This window comes from Phocoena sinus, chromosome 3 (genome assembly GCF_008692025.1).
Source record: "Phocoena sinus isolate mPhoSin1 chromosome 3, mPhoSin1.pri, whole genome shotgun sequence".
Taxonomy (NCBI): domain Eukaryota; kingdom Metazoa; phylum Chordata; class Mammalia; order Artiodactyla; family Phocoenidae; genus Phocoena; species Phocoena sinus.
In genome coordinates, this window is record NC_045765.1 from 9,580,836 (window position 1) to 9,599,306 (window position 18,471).

The 18,471-nt window shown below is 57.7% G+C and overlaps 1 protein-coding gene across 11 annotated transcripts in view; it reads right to left on the reverse strand.

Moving 5' to 3' along the window:
* Positions 1-18,471, reverse strand: part of NFIX (nuclear factor I X) — a 128,472-nt gene that overhangs the window by 14,523 nt on the left and 95,478 nt on the right. For 5 of the 11 annotated variants that reach the window (XM_032625442.1, XM_032625439.1, XM_032625440.1 and 2 more), the window contains 5 exons: positions 18,271-18,391; positions 16,985-17,121; positions 13,884-14,006; positions 11,762-11,937; positions 3,731-3,822 (listed from right to left, as the gene is read on the reverse strand). In XM_032625442.1, coding sequence (XP_032481333.1) covers positions 3,751-3,822; positions 11,762-11,937; positions 13,884-14,006; positions 16,985-17,121; positions 18,271-18,391 — 629 coding nt within the window. In that variant the 3' untranslated portion in view covers positions 3,731-3,750. Of the gene's footprint in view, positions 1-3,730; positions 3,898-5,499; positions 5,521-5,956; positions 6,105-11,761; positions 11,938-13,883; positions 14,007-16,984; positions 17,122-18,270; positions 18,392-18,471 lie in introns of those variants that run through there. The other 6 variants (XM_032625443.1, XM_032625445.1, XM_032625446.1 and 3 more) reach the window with 3 other exon arrangements.

Here is an 18,471-nt window from a genome sequence, read left to right on the forward strand (position 1 = left end):
CAGACTCAGATCTGCAGAGGCCAAGCAGAGCTAACTACAGAGCATGCACCTGGTGCTGACTCATTCTATCCTCACTCCAACCCTGCACAGAAGCCAGGTGAAGAGAGGGTGGCTGAACTGCCCAAGGCCACACAGCCCACAGGGCCAAGCTGGGACTCAAATGCAGGGGGCAGCTCAGACTCAATGCTCCTAACTGCTATGTGTGGCGTGTTCACAGGGAGGCAGGGTCTGTGGTGACCAGGACACCCGCACCTTTCCAAGGCTGTGGCCAAGGCTGCCGCATCAGGGTGAGGGCCTAGGGTAGCTAGATCAGCCAAATTTTCAAAAGAAGCTAGAAGGGCTTCCCTGGCCGTCCAGTGGTTAAGACTCTGAGCTTCCAATGCAGGGGGTGCGGGTTCGACCCCTGGTCGGGGAACTAAGATCCCACATGCCATGTGGTACGGCCAAAAATAAATTATTAATTTGAAAAAAAAAAAGAAAAGAAGCTTGAAAGTCCAGACAATTTCACGTGAAATTTTCCAATATGTGAAACACTTGTTTTGGTCACACAGATTATGCCTACAGCCCTCAGGCTCTCGTTTGGAACCGCAGGCCATCGTCCACCGTGAGATGGAGACATCAAGTTTTAGAGTTAGAAAGGGCCTTGGTTATATGAGATCATAGATGTTTACTAAACCTCTTGTGGCAGTCATTTCGTGATGTACGTAAGTCAAGTCATTATGTTGTACACTTTAAACTTATACAATGCTATATATGTCAATTATATCTCAATAAAACTGGAAAAAAGAAGAAAGGGCCTCGGAGATCATCTAGAACTTTATGGGACAATGGAAATATTCTCTATTTGTGCTGTCCAATGCAGTAGCCACTAACAATGCATGGCTTCTAAGCACTTGAAATATGGCTAGTGTGACCAAGGGACTAAATTTTTCTCTAGTTATTTAATTTAAACAGCCACATGTGGCCAGTGGCCACCACACTGGGTAGTGCAGATGGAGGGCATTTGGAAACACGGGGGTTTGGGGTTGCCACAATGACTGGGGGCACTGCTAGCATTTACTGGGTGGGCAGAGATACTACACTTCCTGCCACGTACTGGACAACATGCAGAGAGGAGACCTGCCCTCCTTTGATGGAGCTCCTGGAGCACCTGCCCAAAGTTCAACCCCATCGACTGATTTTAGGCCAAGTGGAGGCTCATGGGGGCCTAGCAATGTGTGGAGGAAACCCAGGCCTCAGGCATTCTCAGTGGCTGGGGGAGGGCTGGTTCAGCAGTCAGCTCCCAGGCTTTGGTCCTGGCCGGAGGAATAGGGGAGCTGCCCTAGTGAGCCCCCTGTCCCTGCAGGCTCGGGTGTTAGTGTTCTCTGGGACACCCACCCACACACACACACACACACACACACACACACCCCTTCCCGAGGGGAGACTACACCAGAACCCTTACACCATCACCCTGGCTGTGAGCCTGCCCCTCCCCCTTCCTGTGAGGGAAGAGAGGCCAGGGACAACCAGTGCAGGGAGGACCTGCTTGGCCTCGATGCCCTTGGCAGGCCAAGCCAAGGCCCCAGACTGGCCCCGTTGGGGTCTCCTGAGCTGCACAGTGGTGGGGGGCAGGGGGACGTGCTCAGATTGAGGGGCCCTCCCCTCAGAGGAGGAAGACTCTGGTTCCAGGCCTGGAGTCAGGGACAAAGACAACTCCAACGGGGACTCCCTGGTGCCTCCCCACGGGTCCCAGAAATGGGGGATCTGCTGCCAAGCACGGAGCGGCTTTTTCTGCTCACACCTCCCTGCTTCCGAGCCAGGTCCAAAATTGATTAAAACTAAGTAAAAAACGCTGCCCAGGGAATGACAAAATTGGTAAAATTCTCTTTTCTTCCCTCATTCTATTGTTCTCTCTCCATCTGGTGCTCCAGAGATCAGCTAAAGTCACTGGTTACTGTGGAAACCGCCCCCCACTGGACCCCCTGCGCCCGCTGCAGCCGCCTGCCTGCCCCCAGGCCCGAGGGCTCCCCGCTCGCTCGGCTTGTCCGACTCCGGCCCCCCAACCCCCATCCCCAGACACACCTGCCTGCTCAGGGCCCCGGCCCAAGGCTCCTTGTAGGAACAAGGGGAAGAAAAACTGTTTCCCAAACTTGCCTCAGATTCTGAGTTGGCCCCAACATCCAAGCAAAGTGAGCAGAGAAAGTGAAGAAGGGAAAGCGTGTGGAAGCGGAAATGGGGTGAATGGGGAGGGCTCATGGCAGTGGTCCCCGAGAGTGAACAAGCGTATATACAGTCAGAGCTGCAGGGCGGACAGCGGGAGGGAGGGTGGGCAGGCAGGGGCACCAGAGCCCTGCCGCCTGGTGCCAGCCCAGAGCCAGGAGGGGAGGCCCTCCTGCTGTCCCTTCCTCTGGCACCCCCTCCTGCCCTCTACCAGCAGGGCTCTCTTGGCCTCCCTGGCACAGAGCGGAGGGGGCTGGCTCCAGCCCCTGCTCGGAGCCATTGTTTTTCTTCTCAACACCCCCAAGTTCAAGTTCATCTGGGTGTTACATCATGTCTGGTTGCTCCTGGAAACCAGACGGGTCAGACGTGACTCTGGGGAAAGGGGGTGGGAAGCTTGAGGGGGTTGAAGTTCTCCTCCCCTCCCCTCCTTGCCACTAGGGAGCTCTGAAGTTTGAAGTTTGACAAAGTTTTTTGGCTTTCTTTTTTTTTTTTTTTTTTTTTTTTTTTAGGGAGGGAAAGGAAAAGGGAAAAAAACAAAACCTTAAACCACACACACAAAACTTCCATCCACCAACTTTCTTTGGACTTGGGCCTCAGAGCAAAGAGGGAGCAGAAGCTGAAAGAGGTGTTCCCAGGGCTGAGGAAGCCTCCAAGGCCCTGGGCTCACAGGGTGTGTTTTTGTAAAATGTGCAAAAGAAAAAGATATTTGCATGCTCCCCTCCCCTCCATTCCCCAGAAGCCTCATACTGTAAAAGCTGCCTCTGCCCTGCTCCAGAGGCTGGTCCCTGTGCCCTGAGGGCCCTGGGCTCTACAGGCTATTCCCAGCCTCTTGGGGACAGGCACAGGGAGGAGAGGGCCTGCGTGCATGTGTGTGCAAAGATGCCTGTGCAAAACCAGGTCCAGGGGCCTCCGGCAGGAGGGCTGGAGGGGTGGCATTTCCTTGTGAGAACTGGGGGCAGATGGCAGCAGGACTGGGGGCTCCAGCAGCCTGGCCTCCCCTCTAACAGGATTCATAGGACGTGGGGGAGCCGCCCCGCCAGGGCGGCTTTGAGCCCTGCCTTACCCTCGGTGCCAGAGTCTCTGGGCACGTGGCCCACCAGGCCGCCTCTGTCCCTCCTCCACCCCCAACCCAGCCCACCCAAAACCAAGGAAGAGGGGAGGGCCAGGGGCTAGGGCATCCAGCCGGAGCAAAAGGAAAGCAACAAGGCAGACCCTGTCCTCCTCCGGATGGAGCCTCCTGCTTCCATCTTTGCTTCCACCAGGCCTGGCCCAGAGCGCCTCTAGCCTTGGGTCCTTGGCTGCCTTCCCCAGGGCCAGGGCTGTCAGAGCTAATTATCCAATTAGCTGATTAGCCAGGGGGCCTGGGGGCTGCCTGGGGAGGCAGGCTCAGCTGGGCACGCAAAAGCCTGAGCCTTCCAGCCCTGCCCCAGCCTCTTCTCCCGGACTGCCCCAAGGATCCCTGCCTCCTCCCGGACACCAAGATGCCCCCACCCCTGCCTGCATCCACCTGGTGGGCAGGGCCTCCTACCTGAGACTGCTGTGGGATGTTCAGAAAGTTGCCGTCCCGGGGTCCGATGCTGACAAACCGGTTGGCAGAGGAGGCGCCTGTCGTTGCGAATGCTGTGGGGAGCAGGGGAGAGAGGGAGAGACCCCGTGAGGACTTGGAGCCTGCCCGGGCACTGCCCTTTGGGACTGCTGAGAGAGGGAGAGACTAGGTTAGACCATGTTGCCTGGGCTTTAAGCTGGCAGTGGGAAGGACAGGCCCGAGGGGCCCCCTCATCCTCTCACTGGACCAGGAGCACACAGTCCCCCACCCCTGGCACTCCGTTGCAGCCAGGTATCCTCTTTCATGGCCCTGGAGGCTATAGCTGAGGCCCCATGGGCCCACTTCTGTCCCCTAAACAGGCACTAGGCAGGGCCAGGGATACCCCTCGTCCCAGAGCACCCGAAGCAAGTACCCTTGCTTTCCTACTGGCCCTCTTGGGTCTGGAGAAGAGGGAGCCGGGGAGGGTGGGAGTTCTGGCAGACTGGCCCCATCCTGCTCGGAGAAGGCCATCTCAGCCAGGCCACCCCTCCAACTGGGGTGCCTAGTTGGGTGCTACACCACTTACCACTCTGGGCCCAAGGACTGGGCCGGTGGTTTGGGAAACTTGAAGGGTCCCAATAGAGGGCTGAGCTGGGTGGGTCAGGGTCAGAGAGGGGTCTGGGAGCTGGCTGCTGGCTCAGGCACAGCGGGGGCGAGGCTCAGGCCCGGCAGACATTCTCCTCCTTTGATGGATGAGCCAGGGCCTATGGTCCTGCTGTTCCCAGGGACCCGAGGTACAAGACGAGGAGGAGGCCAGAGGGCCTGGCAAAGGCCCAGGGCTTGGGCACCAGGGGCAACTGTTCTAGGGTCTGGGGGGCAAATGGGCCAAATACCCAGGAGCTCTTCTTGGGTTGTCTGGCTGGAGCCCTATGGGAGGGGACTGGCGCTGCACCCCCAGGAGGAAGGATGCCCCCAGAGAGGACGAGGAGTGTCACAGCTAACTGGGAGCCCCCACCCCACCACCCCCTGCACCAGATACACCCCAGGGACCCCGTGCTCACCAGATTCTGTCCATAAGTGGCCCCCAGCCACCCCGCAGCCTGGCTCCCCCTCTCCCACCCTGCCCACCTCCAATGACCATGACCATGACTTCGTGTCTTGTGGCGAATGCAGATGAGAAGATGGCATGAAGAGGATGGACAGGGGAAAAGAACTCAAACCAAGAAAAAAGAAGGTGAGACAGAGAGCGCGAGACGAAGAAAAGTGGTGAGATGGGCCACCCCTTCCGCCGCTGTCCCGAAGTCCTGGCCCACGGCCTGCCAGCCCCCAGAGCGCCCGAAGCGCTGCCCACCCCCCGCCCACAGTCCCACAGACGGCACGCCGCCCACCCTCCGCCTCTCCTGTCCTTCAAGCGTCGTCGGGTCTAGCTTGGGCCTCTCAACTCAGATTTTTCTCTTCCCTTTGACAAAATTTGTCATCGGTTTTAAAAAAAAAAAAAAAAAAAAGAAAGAGAGAGAGAGAAAGAGATGAAGTAAGCCAAGGCCCAGAGCCCTTCCTTGTCCTTGGAACATCCAACCTGGGGAAGAAATTGAGGGAAGGGAGAGGGATGGGAAGGGGGGGAAAAAAAAAGAGGAACAACGAGAAACCAAATGTGAGACTGAAGGCTGAAGGGGAGGGGATCAGGGGCTGGCCTGCTGCACATTTAGAGGCCTGAGGGACCCAGAATGGAGGTGAGGGGGGCAAAGGCAAAAAGGGGATGGTGGTGGCGTCGCCTTGTGGTCACATTTAATTTTCTTGGTGTGGGGGGGGGGCACAACGAAACAACAAAAAAATCAAAAAACGAAAAAACAAAAAATGAAAAAACAGCAATTAGGCATGAAGATGGCATGGCTGTGCCTCCCCTCCCCCCTCCCTCCCTGGCCAGCACCCCTGGCCTGTGTGCCCCACTGTGCTCCCTCTCCCGCCCCCCGGAGGGGCCTGGGCCACGGGCCCCAGCTGGGAGCAGCGGGCGGGCAGGGGGGCTAGTGGGGTGCTGGCTGGTGCAACTAAGGCCCAGGAGGCCGTGGTTGGGGGGGCTCAGCTCTGCTCTTGTCTGGGTGGGAGGCTCCGTGGCACTCTGGGTTGGGGGGCTTTGGCAGTGAGGGAGGGGGCTTTTCTTTTTGCAGTGGAGACTGTTTGGATGGGCTGGGGACGCTGGGCGTTGTGGTTTCGGTTTCATCGTCCACTTACAAGGTGATGGAGGAGTCAAGGCGGCGCCGTCTGGGGCAGTGCTGGTGGATTTGGAATCAGGCATAGGAAGGGGCACAGGTCTGGCCACTGGAGGCGGCGGTGGTAGCAAAAATGACCCCGGGACTTTGCCCTGGCCGCTACCGTTGGGCTGCGAACAACATAAATAGAGTGACGCATGAAGGCACATCACACACAGACACACGCTCCCCTGCGCGGCCACGCCAGCTCGCTCCTGAGAGCGGGCGCTCCCGGCGGAAGGTGATGCAGGACGGGATTCTCTCCTCCAGGGCACAGGGTTGGTGAGGGCGTGAGGCCTCTATTTGGTCTCTCAGGTGTTTCTCTCTTTTTTTTTTTTTTTTTTTTAGTTCTCTTTTGAAGTTGTGGGAGGGAGGAAGGGAGATGTCCGACGGGTGGTTTGTTATTTCTTAGGGAACAGGTTTTAGGTACTGAAACATGCCACCTAGCCGTACAAGCAGCTGCACTCAGAACTCTCACGCTCCTGAAGACCTTCTCCTATGGCAGGAAAGATGTACCAGCTTACCTCCTGTGCCCCCGTAAAACACACACATGCCTCCCCTCCGTGGGCCCCTGGGGTAGGACCAGCAGACCCAACCAAGGACCACAGGCCCACCAGCATCTGCCCCGTGTCATGGCCTCGGGGGGATGCCAGGGAGCATGCCCTGGGCTCTGGTAGCCTGAGGACAGTGGGGTGCTGGCTTATCTGCTACAGAACAGCCCAAGAGGAAAATCCATTGCTGGCAGCTCTGGTTCCCACAAGGTTCTTTGAGTGGCTTTCCCTCAGAAGCTGGGGATGTCTGGTCACCAGATCCACTAATTATCCTTTATTCCCCCTTGTGCCCTACACTTGAGTTTCCTCCTCCAGGCCCCATGTGTGGCCTTGTGTTCAATCAGCCTTTGGGCTTCAGGGGGTGTAGGAGCCACAAGGAAGGGCAGAGGTCCCCAGCCTCTTGCAGACACAGCTTCCCTGGGCTCCACACCTCCTGCTGCTCTGGGCAGTGCCCTCGATGACCACCTGCAGCCTGGGCGCAAGGGGGCCAGGCCACAGCTTTTCATCCTAAACTGGTCCCTCTCCTGTGGGTCAAACCTCTGCCCTCCCAGCCACCCAGGTTTAGGACCTTGGGAGGTTCCTATGCTCCTCATTCTGTTGGTGGGCAGACCCTGTGGGGCCCACCCCTAGACGTGTCCAGCTAGGTCGTCCTTCTCTCCTAACTGGTTTCACCTGGACTATGACAGTGAGACTCCCAAGGGGCCTCCCCTCTGCCGACTGTGCTCAGCGGCTCGGCACCCTTGGCACCTGGCTCTGTACTAGGCCCTTCACTCAGGTTGTGTCCAATCCTCCAACCACCCTGTAAGGCAGTGGTTCTTGCTTCAGGGCAGTTCTGGGTAGTGACAGTGTCTGGAGACATTCCGCTTAGCACAGCTTGGGGATGGAGGCTGAGGATGCTGTTCAACACCCTACAACACACAGGGCAGCCCCCAGGACAGAGGCTCATTGGCCCAAAGATTAACAGTGCTGTGGCTGAGAAACCTTGCTGCAAGGGAAGCTCTACTCTCCGCCTTCCACAACAGGGGATACTGAGGCTCTTCATGATTAAGTGGTCTAGCCAAGGTCACCCGGCTGTAATTGGAAAGGCCTGAAGGTCAGAGTCATGTCTGTCTAACTCCTAGGATCCTACGGATTCTTTCCAGCAGACTCATTAACCCTCTTCCCAAACCCAAAGGAGTTCAGACTTCTCTGATGCCCTAAAACCTTCCACAGCTACGGCTACATCTGACATAAAACATAATCTCCCCGGCCAGGCACGCAAGGCCGCCGTGATAGAGCCCAGATGGGGTCTTCCACCACTCATGCCCCTACACTCCCTCCCCCCTGAGTACTTCCGATTGTAAACCTACTGGGGTTTCCAGAACACAGCCTAAGCAGTCGGAGCTGCACACTTGCTAACTGCAGAACCCACTGTTCTAGAATACCCTTTCTCACACCCTTCAAAGCCTGCTCAGAAAACACCATCCCCAGCATGGGGACCAGCCAGATGTCCTGAATCACCATCCATCTCTCTCTCTCTCGTTCTTCCAGGACACTGTTGACCTCCACTGGAGCCTCTGAAGCAGACTGCCTCCAAGGCTCCCCAACAAGCAGGTGGAACGTCACCTCTGTGTGGCCCAAGCATGTAGCACTCAAGTCCCACTGACTGAGTTGAATCAACTTAGTCCATCCTGCTGCACTTTAAAACCACAGAGCCCCATGGCTGAACCGCGCAGGCCATGCCCTTCTGAGTTTCTGCTGTCCCACCCTCCAGTGACCAGTCACCTAGGTCTGACACTGTCCCTCCAAATGGTTCCCTCGACTTGATCTTTCCTGCCCACTTAGAGGCCCGTGACAAAAGCAAGCAGTGGCTGCCTCTCGTGCTTATTGGTGTCCTGGGCTGAAGACCCTTTGTGCTGGGTGTCATTTTGGAAATGGACCTTTCAGTTCCAAGCAACAGCACCGGCCAGAGAGCAAGGGTTTCCGGTTCTGCAGGGTGGTTCTGACATACACGTGGAAACTGCCTTCCCTCATTTCCACAGTCTATCTTGTTCCTATCTCATTCTTCCATCAGGGCAGGAAATGGAATGATCCCAACAGATTCACAGCCTCACTTCTTCTCTCCGGGCTGTCCTGAGCTTGGGCTCCGGGGGCGGGGGGGGGGTGGCTGGGACACGGGAGCTTTCCAGGCAGCCCTTGCTCCCATAGGGCAGCCTCTGGTTCCTCAGAGCCTGTCTCTGCCTAGGAGGATCTAAATCACTAATCCCATCCAATAAAGCAAATCCTAGCCCAATATGGCCAGACGTCGAAACCTGCTGATTTACAACATTCAGTTTCTGGAAGCAAGTCCCAGCCAGGCTAGGATGTCTCCGCTCTGGTTGGGGTACAAGTTGAGGTTTTAAAAATCTCAAGGTCTTGTGACTTTGCAGTGCCTTAAGACCTTGTGAGTTAAGATCTTAGAAGGAACCTAGGGGCTGGGAGAGCTCCTCACATTCATCTGACAGATGAAGATGCGGGCCTGGCCATTCTGGCGCTGGTGGTCAAGGTTGAGCTAGTACCAGGCTTTCTGCCTCCCAGAATCATACTCTCCCATCAGGCCCTGCAACTTCTCCATCGTGCTCACCTGGTGGCCTCTTCTCTATGACAGAAATACAGCTAACCAGGTATCCTCTTTCTGCCCTTTGCATGTCCTCTAAGTGGTGTCTCCATTTGACCTTGGCCTTTACCGATGTGGTTTTCTCAATCAGGGCCTTACGCTGAGGTCTAAGAGGTGCCTGGGAACCATTCTGCAAGTTGTCTGTAAAATTTTGTATGCATATATTTTTCTGCAAAGATGATCCATAACTTCAGATTCTCAAGGAGATTAGGAATTTACTCCTCTAGTCTCTAGATCAATGGTTCTAAAAGTGGGTCCGCTGACCAGAAGCAGCATCACCTGGGAACTTGGGGGGGGGAATGCAGATTCTCGGCCCCACACCAGAACTGCTGAATCAGAATTAGGTGAGGCCCAGCTCCCTGTGTGTTAGTGAGGCCTCCAAGTGACTCTCATACATGCTAAGACTGAGAACTACTACTCTGGAGGTGGCTATGGAGCAAGCACAGCCCTGTACCGCCACCGTCTGCCACCAGGTCAGCTGCAGAGCCCAGGGCCTCTCTCTGGCTCGCCCCTCCTCCATAGCGTGGTGCCATCTCTAGCCTCCTCTCAGAAACTGGGCCCAGTGGAGCAGACTCACTGCAGAATTCAAGCCCCACCCCCCAACTCTTGGGCACAACAGGCCACAAGAGGAAACCTGCAGAGACTGCTCTCCAGCCGAACTAGACTCTCTGTTTAACCAGAGGGGCTGTTCGCTCCCCTGTCGGTAGCGTTTTGTCTGCGGTATACTCCAAGCAGGCACCTGCCTTGAGAAGAGAACCGTCTAGGCCAAGTGAGCCCTTGATCTTTTTTTAATTTACTTTTTGGCCACGCCACACAGCTTGTGGGATCTCGGTTCCCCGACCAGGCACTGAACCGGGGCCCTCGGCCGTGAAAGCACAGGGTCGTAACCGCTGGACCTCCAGGGAATTCCTGAGCCCTTGATCAGGGAGAGGCTCAAGACCTGGCCATCAGGATGCCCAGGGATAGACTGACCCACACTCTTGAGGGTCCTGTGGGTCAGCTTAGGCTCTTTGGGCTAAGTTGGTCCCCCAGGTGGCTGTCATTTTGATTCCAAACCCCAGCTGCGTCCTTAGGTGAGAAGCAGGCACGGAAGGGTTCCTGGCCTCTCTGATCCATATTCCAGACCCCAGGCCCCTTGGGGGCTGGGACACATGCTGGCAGCTCCCGTAGACTCTGCCAGAATCTCTGAAGGAAGCACGGAAGCTGTTGGAGTCATGTCCACTTTTCCCTCCATGCCCCTAAGAGTGGACAGAGCTTGTCCAGAGAGGTGGGTGAAGCTCTGAGTGTGCTAAGGAGCTGCAGAGCCAGCAAAAGAAACCCTTGCAGGGAAAAGGGGAGAAAAAGATGAGAAAAGTGGAAGAGGAAGAAGAGTGGGAGGTAGGGAAGGAGACTGGCTTCTGTCCTAGACAGCGAGAGCAAGGAGGCTGAGCCACGGCCCTGCCCCAGATCCATACACCAGCACCGCGCAGGGCGCCCCGAGGCCGCACCAGGCTGAGCGGAGGGCCGCTGCTCTCGCTGGGCTGCCTCTGGCAATGGGCTTCCCAATGTCTTTCCCTACCAAGGCACTTTGAGTGTCCTCCCCATCTGATCTCTCACAGTGGGGTTCCAGGCTGGACCAACTGTGGAGAAAGGAGTTGGGCCTTCTCATAGCACAGCATGCTGCTGGAGTTCCAGAACATTCCCAGAGGTCTAGAGACCACCATGCCCCAACCTGGAATGGTCTCCCAGGGACTAAACAAGGACCACCGTCCCACGGAAGGGTCATCTTTGGCCCACTGCCGTCTGGGATAATTCCTTTGCTGAGTGGCTCTGTGTTTCTGCTCATCAGTGACCAGGCCCCGGGGCTTGCTGACGGAGAAGGACAGTGGGGCCACAGAACTCCATGGGGAGCCAGTCTCTCTCCCAGGCTGAGGAGCAGAAGACTTCACTCCAGAACCATGACTGACCTGAGAACCCCTTGTTAAGAGTCCTGCCAACAGGGGTCTCATGAAAGACCCTGTGGAACTAGGCCTGCCCTCTACTAAGGGCTTCTCACTGGGGGATGATGATGCCCCCAGGGCACACCGAAATCTGGAGACATTCATGATCAACACAGCTGGGGAGGGGGCGGTGTTGCTGGCACAGAGTGGGTGGGGGCCAGGGATGCCGCTCAGTACCCCACAGTGCACAGGACATCCCCACACAACAGAGAATGAAGAACCCCAAGTGTCAATAGTGGGAAACCTTGGTCTAGAACCTACCAAATCCCTGCAGCCCTGAGGTTTAAGAGGGGTGTTAGGAGCTAAGGGGCCTGGGCCCAGGTTGGACAGATCATGGGTACACTCCTGCTAGAGCAAAAGACCACAAGGAGGGCAAAAAGCCCAAGCAAGGTGGGCCCAGCCACTGCCCCCTCATCTCTGGACCATGACAAACAGGCCCCGGCCTGATACGTGGACCCCTACTCCCAGACCCAGAAGATCGAGGTGTTCGGCACCACCGGCTCTCTGCCGCTGCAGCCCCAGGTGGGCTCCCAGCTTTTGGGCCCTCTCCCTGTGAGCCCTGAGACAGACAGACAGACGCAAAGATGAGCTGTAGAGGGGCTCGTGGGGTCCTCTGGACTCACCTGTCCGGTGGCCTGGCCCGAGCCATCCGAGCACACAAACTGCACAAACTCCTTCAGCGAGTCCTGCCCATGGTGGTGGTGGTAGCGGATGGTCGGGTGCGTGAAGTATGGGCTCGACTGCTGGATGATGGATGTGGAGGGGAAGTGCAGCGCTGATGCTGTGGCCCGTGGGCTCCCTGCATGCACGTGGCAGGAAGAAAAGGGCATCGTCAGGGCCTAGGAGGCAGTGGGGTGGGGGGCACTGAAGACAAGGAGGACTGCTGGTCAGAGCACTTTGGATCCAGAGAACGGGCAGGAGCAAGGCAGGGACCAGAGTGAGGAGAGCGAGGCACTGGCCGCTAGTGTGAAAGTTAAGATGGTGCCAAATAACTCAGCAAATCAAGATAAATAACATTTTAATGCAATATTTTAAAAAGCCAACTTGGCAAACCGGGACCCACAGGCCAGCTGCTTATCTTTGTAAATAAAGTTTGATTGGAACCAGGGCCAGAGCTAGGGTGAGGTAAGTGAGGGTCATGCAAGCACAAGGTCGGTCCAGTCTTTTATTTAAAATATTGACATTTGCTCATCGTGTATCTTTGCGATCATTTTAATTTTTAGAAATATTGCATTAAAATAAAATTTATCTTGATGACTGAGATTTTAGGGGCTCCCTGACATTTTGTGCCGAGGTGAGTGCCTCACTCACCTCACCCCGGTCCGGGGCCTGGGTGGGGAGCCTTGATGAGGAGACAGACCCGTTCTGTGGGGCTGCAGATAAACACACAGCCCTGCGCCAGTGCAAGAGGGGCCCCTGCAGTGCACACACACATCTCCTGTGTGCGGTGGGTGTGCACCTGGCTGCTGCTGCCCAGGCCGCATTCTTCTGTGCTCAGCCCCAATCGCTCGTACGCACGTCCCCGAACGCACATCTCCCACCCTGGAGCAGGCCCCAGCTCTTCCCTGGCCAAGTCCTCCCCCTCCTGTCTGTTTCCAATCAGCTCCCTCTTGCTCTCAGTTTCATTAGGGGCCTGAAGAAACTTGGCTTCTCTCTGGAGTTCATAAAAGCTGAGTTGAGCAGGGCCTGCTGCCCTCCCGCTGCCTGTGCAGAGGGCCTGGGCTCCCCGCCCCCACCTTGCGGCCACCACGCCCTGCCCCGCTGCTGGCTGCCTCTGGGCTCCCAGCCAGGAGGCCCTGAGGAAGAAGCCGGGAGGGTAAAACCTCAGTGTTCTCCGTGGAGGGCCCAGGAGACAGAGGGTGGACACGGGACACAGGGCAGTGTTCAGAAAAAACCCAGGCCTCTTTCTGCCAGACAGGTGCCAAGAGAGGGAAGAGGCAAGTGGCTGAGGACTCAGCTTCCACAGCTTCCTGCCTGATTCCATCCCCTCCAGAACATGGAGGCATCCTTCCCTCGAGCACTCTCTCCGTGAGACTGAAGCAAGAGAGCTCCCAAGGCAGCAGGGCCAGCTCCTTTCCCTGAAGAGCAGCCCAGGTACCACCTTCCCCCTTGGCCTAGCCCTCCACTTCTGGAAAAGAGCAGGGAGGCCCCGAGAAGGGGGCCTGGGCTCCTAGGAGTACTGTTCTCAACCCGTGCTCACACCAACCTGGGCTGGTGCTGGGAAAACAGGCCCCGGGCTCTGTGAGGAGTTGAGAGACAAGAGCTGAAAGGAGGGCAGAGGGAGAAGCCTGTGCTATCCCACCCACAGCTGGAGGGAGGACAGGAGAACTGCGTAGGAATGGGCCTGAGGTTTCCGCAGTCAGGGGTAAGTGGGAGGGAGGAAGCCTCAGGACAGGCCTGTGCCACACACACGAGCACACACGCATCCGATGCACGCACACAGGCAAACACACACACCCGTGCACACACAGCGCACAAGCGTGCATCATGCACAGGGGGTGTGAGAAGCAAGTGGGAGAGTGCTGAGGAACAAGGTGAGGAGGCCCAAGGGCTGGCCTGGGTCTGGAGGAGGCGCTGCTGCGGAGGGAGGGCCCGTTCCCATGCCCACCCACTGCCATACCATAGCCCATTCAGAGAGCTTGGGGCTGTCACTCAGGGTCGGCCCTGGCCCCTCTGCCTGGCCAGTTGCCCATGTGGGCTCCTCTGCCACCCCCACTGCCCCCCTCCGGGCCCTCCATTTCTCACCTGGTCTGACTCCAGCAAGCACAGGCAGCGGGTGGTGAGTGAAAGCCATGCGCGGGGAGCTGCCCTGAGAGGAGAGGGCACTGCAGAAGTCCAGCTTTCCTGACTTCTTTAGAGAAGCCGGGCCTGGGGGGAGGAATCAGCAACACAGGGCAGGTTTAGCTGGGGTGGGGAGGGAGCAGGGGAAGGTGGGAAGCCAGCAGCTCACTCCTTCTCTCCTCGGCCCCCTCCCGGCTGCCCCTTCCCCCACCAGGCTCCCTCCTGCCTCCTTTGCCTGACTGTGGCTCTGTTTCTCAGGCCGTGTGCAGACCATCCTGCCGTGGGTGCTGCCGACAGGAGAGGAAAATAAGGCCCTTCGGTGCACTGGGCAGGGAGTGAGCAAGGGGGCCCACCTTGCCCCCTGACAAGCAGATAAGGAGCTCAAGGGGAACAGAGTAAAAGGGGGGATGCAGGGCCAGAGGGCAGGGAAGGTGTGCAGGCGGAGCCCGGGAGAGCAGCTTCAGAGCGAGCCGGCCCAGGGACTCCCCTGGCAGTCCAGGGGTTTAGGACTCCCGCGCTTCCATGCGGGGTGGGGTGGGGGTGAGGGCGGGGTTTTGATCGCTGGTCAGGGAACTGAGCTCCCGCGCAGCGCGGGGCCCTGGGCTCTGGGAGGTTCCGATGGGAAGAAACCAGGGCTCCTTACGGGAAGGGAAAGCACAGCCATTGGCCCTTGGGAAGGACCACAGCGGAGAAACAGCATCTGACCAGAGAGCAGGGAGGAGGCTGGAGGGCCTGGGCGGGTGCTGGGGTTACGGTTAGACAGGAAAGGACTTCCTCAGTCAGGGCACCCAAAGGCCGGACTGTCAGAGCACGGGTAATTCCAGGGCTTTGCTCGGCTCCCAGTACCAGAGATGGGGTGACATTCAGCAGGAGACAGGGACACAGAGAATACCCCATTTGAGCTCTCCCTCGAAGAGCCTGATGTTGCCAATCAAGGTCATCTCTGTGCCCAGTGGGCATGACATCCAAGATGCTATACAAAGCAGGGCCCCCAGGCCAGGTCCCCCAGGGGAGCTTGTCTCCTGTCCTCAGCTGGGCCTTGAGGCTATGCCCAGGCTGGGAGGGATAAGGGGAAGTCAGGGCAGATATCCAGAGCTGCCATCATTGGGACACAAACTGAATCGGTTTGGGTTGGGGGTGTGTGTGCTGGGTGGCGGGGGGGTTCGGGGGGAGGCTTCAGAACACAGAAATAAGAGCTGTCTTAACCACAGAGGGAAGAGGCGGGGAAAGGGTGAACTCCCAGCCGCCAGCAGAGGTGTTATCTGGCAGCAGCTGTGTGCCACCTGATAGCTGGCACGACGGGGGGAGCGCCTCCACCAGCTGTGCACAGCTGTCCCCATGGCCACACAGTGCCTCCCCAGCTGTTCCCAGTCCTGCAGCTGGGCTGCTTAATTGGTGATTTGTCCCAGAACAGGAAAACAGCACAGGGTCGGTGGGAGGAGGGGATGAGTACACAGGAAAAGGGGGGAAGGCGAGGGAGCTGGGGGTGCTGCGGGAGAATGCTGGGGCCGTGCGGGGCGGGACTGCTGGAAGGAGCAGAAGTGGCAAGCTCAACAGCAGGCAGCCAAGAAAAGGAGAGAGAGGGAACTGCGGAGGGGAGGGTTCCTTGGGAACCAGGTCTGCGCAGAGGGACCTGGGGGCCCATGCCTCAGGAGCCAGCAGTAGACATGGCCCTCAAGGCACACCAGTCCTTGAGGAAACACTTCACTGAGGCCCTAGCTGGGGAGTCTTCAAGGCCTTCTCAAGCCCTTCTTTCTGCACCTCCAGAGGTTCCCCCAGGGAAGCATCTGTGCTGTGCTGGCCACGACACCCTGGGAGGGGCACCCAGAGTCGTGCCGGAGCGCTGTCCGGCAGAGGTGAGCCTTGCTGCTGGTCTAACCCTCTCCCTCAGCCCAAGGCCCGGAGGTGAGTCCTCTCTTCCTCCCAGGTTGCTGAGAGCGGAAGCCAGAGGTTGCATCTGGGGCAGCAGGAAAGCAGAAGCACCCCCTTGCCCTTTAGTCTTGCTTCTCCCCCAGCCCTGGCCCCTGCCCATCCACTTGGCCCTTCCCGGTAGGGGAACATCTACAGAATACCAAGCAAAACACCATCAGGTAGACCCTCGTCTTCCTGCGTCAGAGAACGAGGCCCCTGTCCCCAGGCCTGACCAATGCAGACACACCTCATGCACATCCCGTACACAGAGGTCTGCACTACCTGGTCCCAAGACACCCATACTTTGAGGACACACACAGGCTGCACCAACAATGTGTCCGGCAGAAGCACCCTGCAGGCAGCCTCCTTATGCACACCTGTGTAATACATACACACACACAGCCCCCCTCTGTCCCGCCTGGGCTCTCCAGGTGTGCCCGTACCTCCTGTCAAGACTGGAGGTGAAGGTGGGTGTACTCACCAGCAAGGGTGTGGTTAGAGAGGATCGGGAGGCCTGAAAACAATTCTGCTCGCTCTTTACTAGGCTCTGCGCCTCTCTGTGAAGGTGGGCCCTTTAGACCAGTGGTCCTCAACTTAGGAAGGTCCTGTCCCCCCCAGGGGACATTCAGCAATGTGCGGAGACCTTTTCGGTCCTCACACCTGGTGAGGAAGTTTGCTCCTGGCATCTAGTGGGTGGAGGTCAGGGCTGCTGCTCAGCACCCTACAGGACACAAAATGGCCCCGCTACAGAGAATACCGCGGCCCCAAAGGTCAAGAGTGCCCAGTCTGAGAAATGGCTTTAAACCATGAAGACCGCAGAACCGGGGCAGCCTCTCTAAAGAAATGCCAAGAGAAGGAGGATGAGGAGGCTCTGAGCGGGAGGCCACGTCCCCCACTGCAGGGCCCCGGAGGCTCAGGGTCGGGGCCTCTGCTTTCCTTCTGCCACATCTATGGGCTCTACTGCCCACTCAGGGACAACCCAGCTGCTCGCCTCCGCTCTCCTGGTCTGCCCTCCTCTGGAAGCTCAGGGGGTGAAAAGACGGGCAGTGCCACCAACAGGAGGAGGAACGGTGAGAGGTTTGCCAGGTAAACTGAGGGGGAAGAGGAGGCTCCATGCTGCCCTTGCTCCAGGTCGGGCCTTGTGGCGCCCATACCTGCATCCACATCGTTGGGCCACCCGCTGGACTGGCTGCTGCCAGCTGCTGGGGAGCGGCCTGTGCCGGGATAGAAGACGTCATCGACAGGGCTCTCCATCTCGCTGTCATCGATGGACTTGGGGCGCTTGGTGGTGCTGGGGAAGGAGGAGAGGGGTCAGGTGGGCCAAGGATGAGCTGAGGTGCTGGTATGCAGGCCGAGGAAGCCTGCGCTGACAGTCTTCCATGTGGGGAGTGGGTGCCCGCTGTCAGCAGCACTTCAGGGCACTCGCTGTGTGCCCACCCCCCAAGGCCAGACCTACAGCCCCTTGGGCCCAGCCCACCCACTCCTCCTTGAGCCCCTTCTCAGTCACAATACCATCCATCACCTATGGAGCTGCCCAAGTCAAAGAAGTGGGCAAAACCCCCAACTGCTTCCTCAGCCCCACCTTCTATTTCCCATCAGCTCCCACAGCTGGGGCGAGGCGTGTGAGGCACTGGCCAGGGACAGAAATGCCAGGGGGTGACACAAAACTCAGTCATCGTGATATTACGTTATTTTATATTAAAGTATGATTAAATATGAAAACATCATAACATTGTAATGCAATATTCTAACATATCAAAATGAATGCCTAAACCTCACAATGAACCAAAATGTCCAAGGTTTTTTAAAAAAGGACAGGATCCCACCTTGCCCTGCGTGACCAGGGCCTACTATATCTACCTCCCAAATATCTCTCAACTCCATCCCTCCCTCTCAGGCCATCCCCCATCTGACTCAGGCCCTCCTCCCCTCCAACCTGCTGGGATAGCCTCTAACTTCTTCTAGAAGTACTTTCTAGAACACATATCCCCAGCATCTTCTACTTAAAAGCCGTCAGTGGATTTTAAGCCCTAAACACCCTCCTCTGGCCTCTGAAGTCCTCCGTGGGACAGTCCCGCCAGCCCGCCCAGCCTTGGCCAGGTTGAAGGCTGCTCTCTCTACCTCGAGCATCCACCCCATGCCTGTACCAGACCCCTGGGCTCAAATGTCACATCCCCAAGAGAGAGGCCTTCTCCAATGCCCACAGGGAGCTCCTTCTAGGCAAAGCCATGCCTTGTTTGAGTTTGTGTCCCCAAGGCCGAGTGCCTGTGTCAGCACAAAGCAGGAATCTCAGGGGTTGGGGAGCATAGTGAGCCCCAGCTCTGGAGCCAGTGCCCTCAACAAAGGATGATGTTCTGAAGCACCCAGGCCACAGTGGTACAGCTGCCCAAAGCGCCTGAGATGCCTGGGGGCTGGGGGAAGGCCGGGGTGCGGGGCTCACCTGGTGGAAGGAGGGGAGGTGATGGACCGCCGCCCCAGGGTCACCTGGTTTATATTGTAGTAGCTGGGACTCTCCAGGTCTGCCAGCGAGAAGTTGGGCCCTGATGCTGTCGCAACAGGAGCTGGGAAGAAGGGAGAGTGTGATGAGGTTTGGAAAGTGTGGGTGCCTGTTTTGTTGCCATGAGCAGCTCCCCAGAAGCCC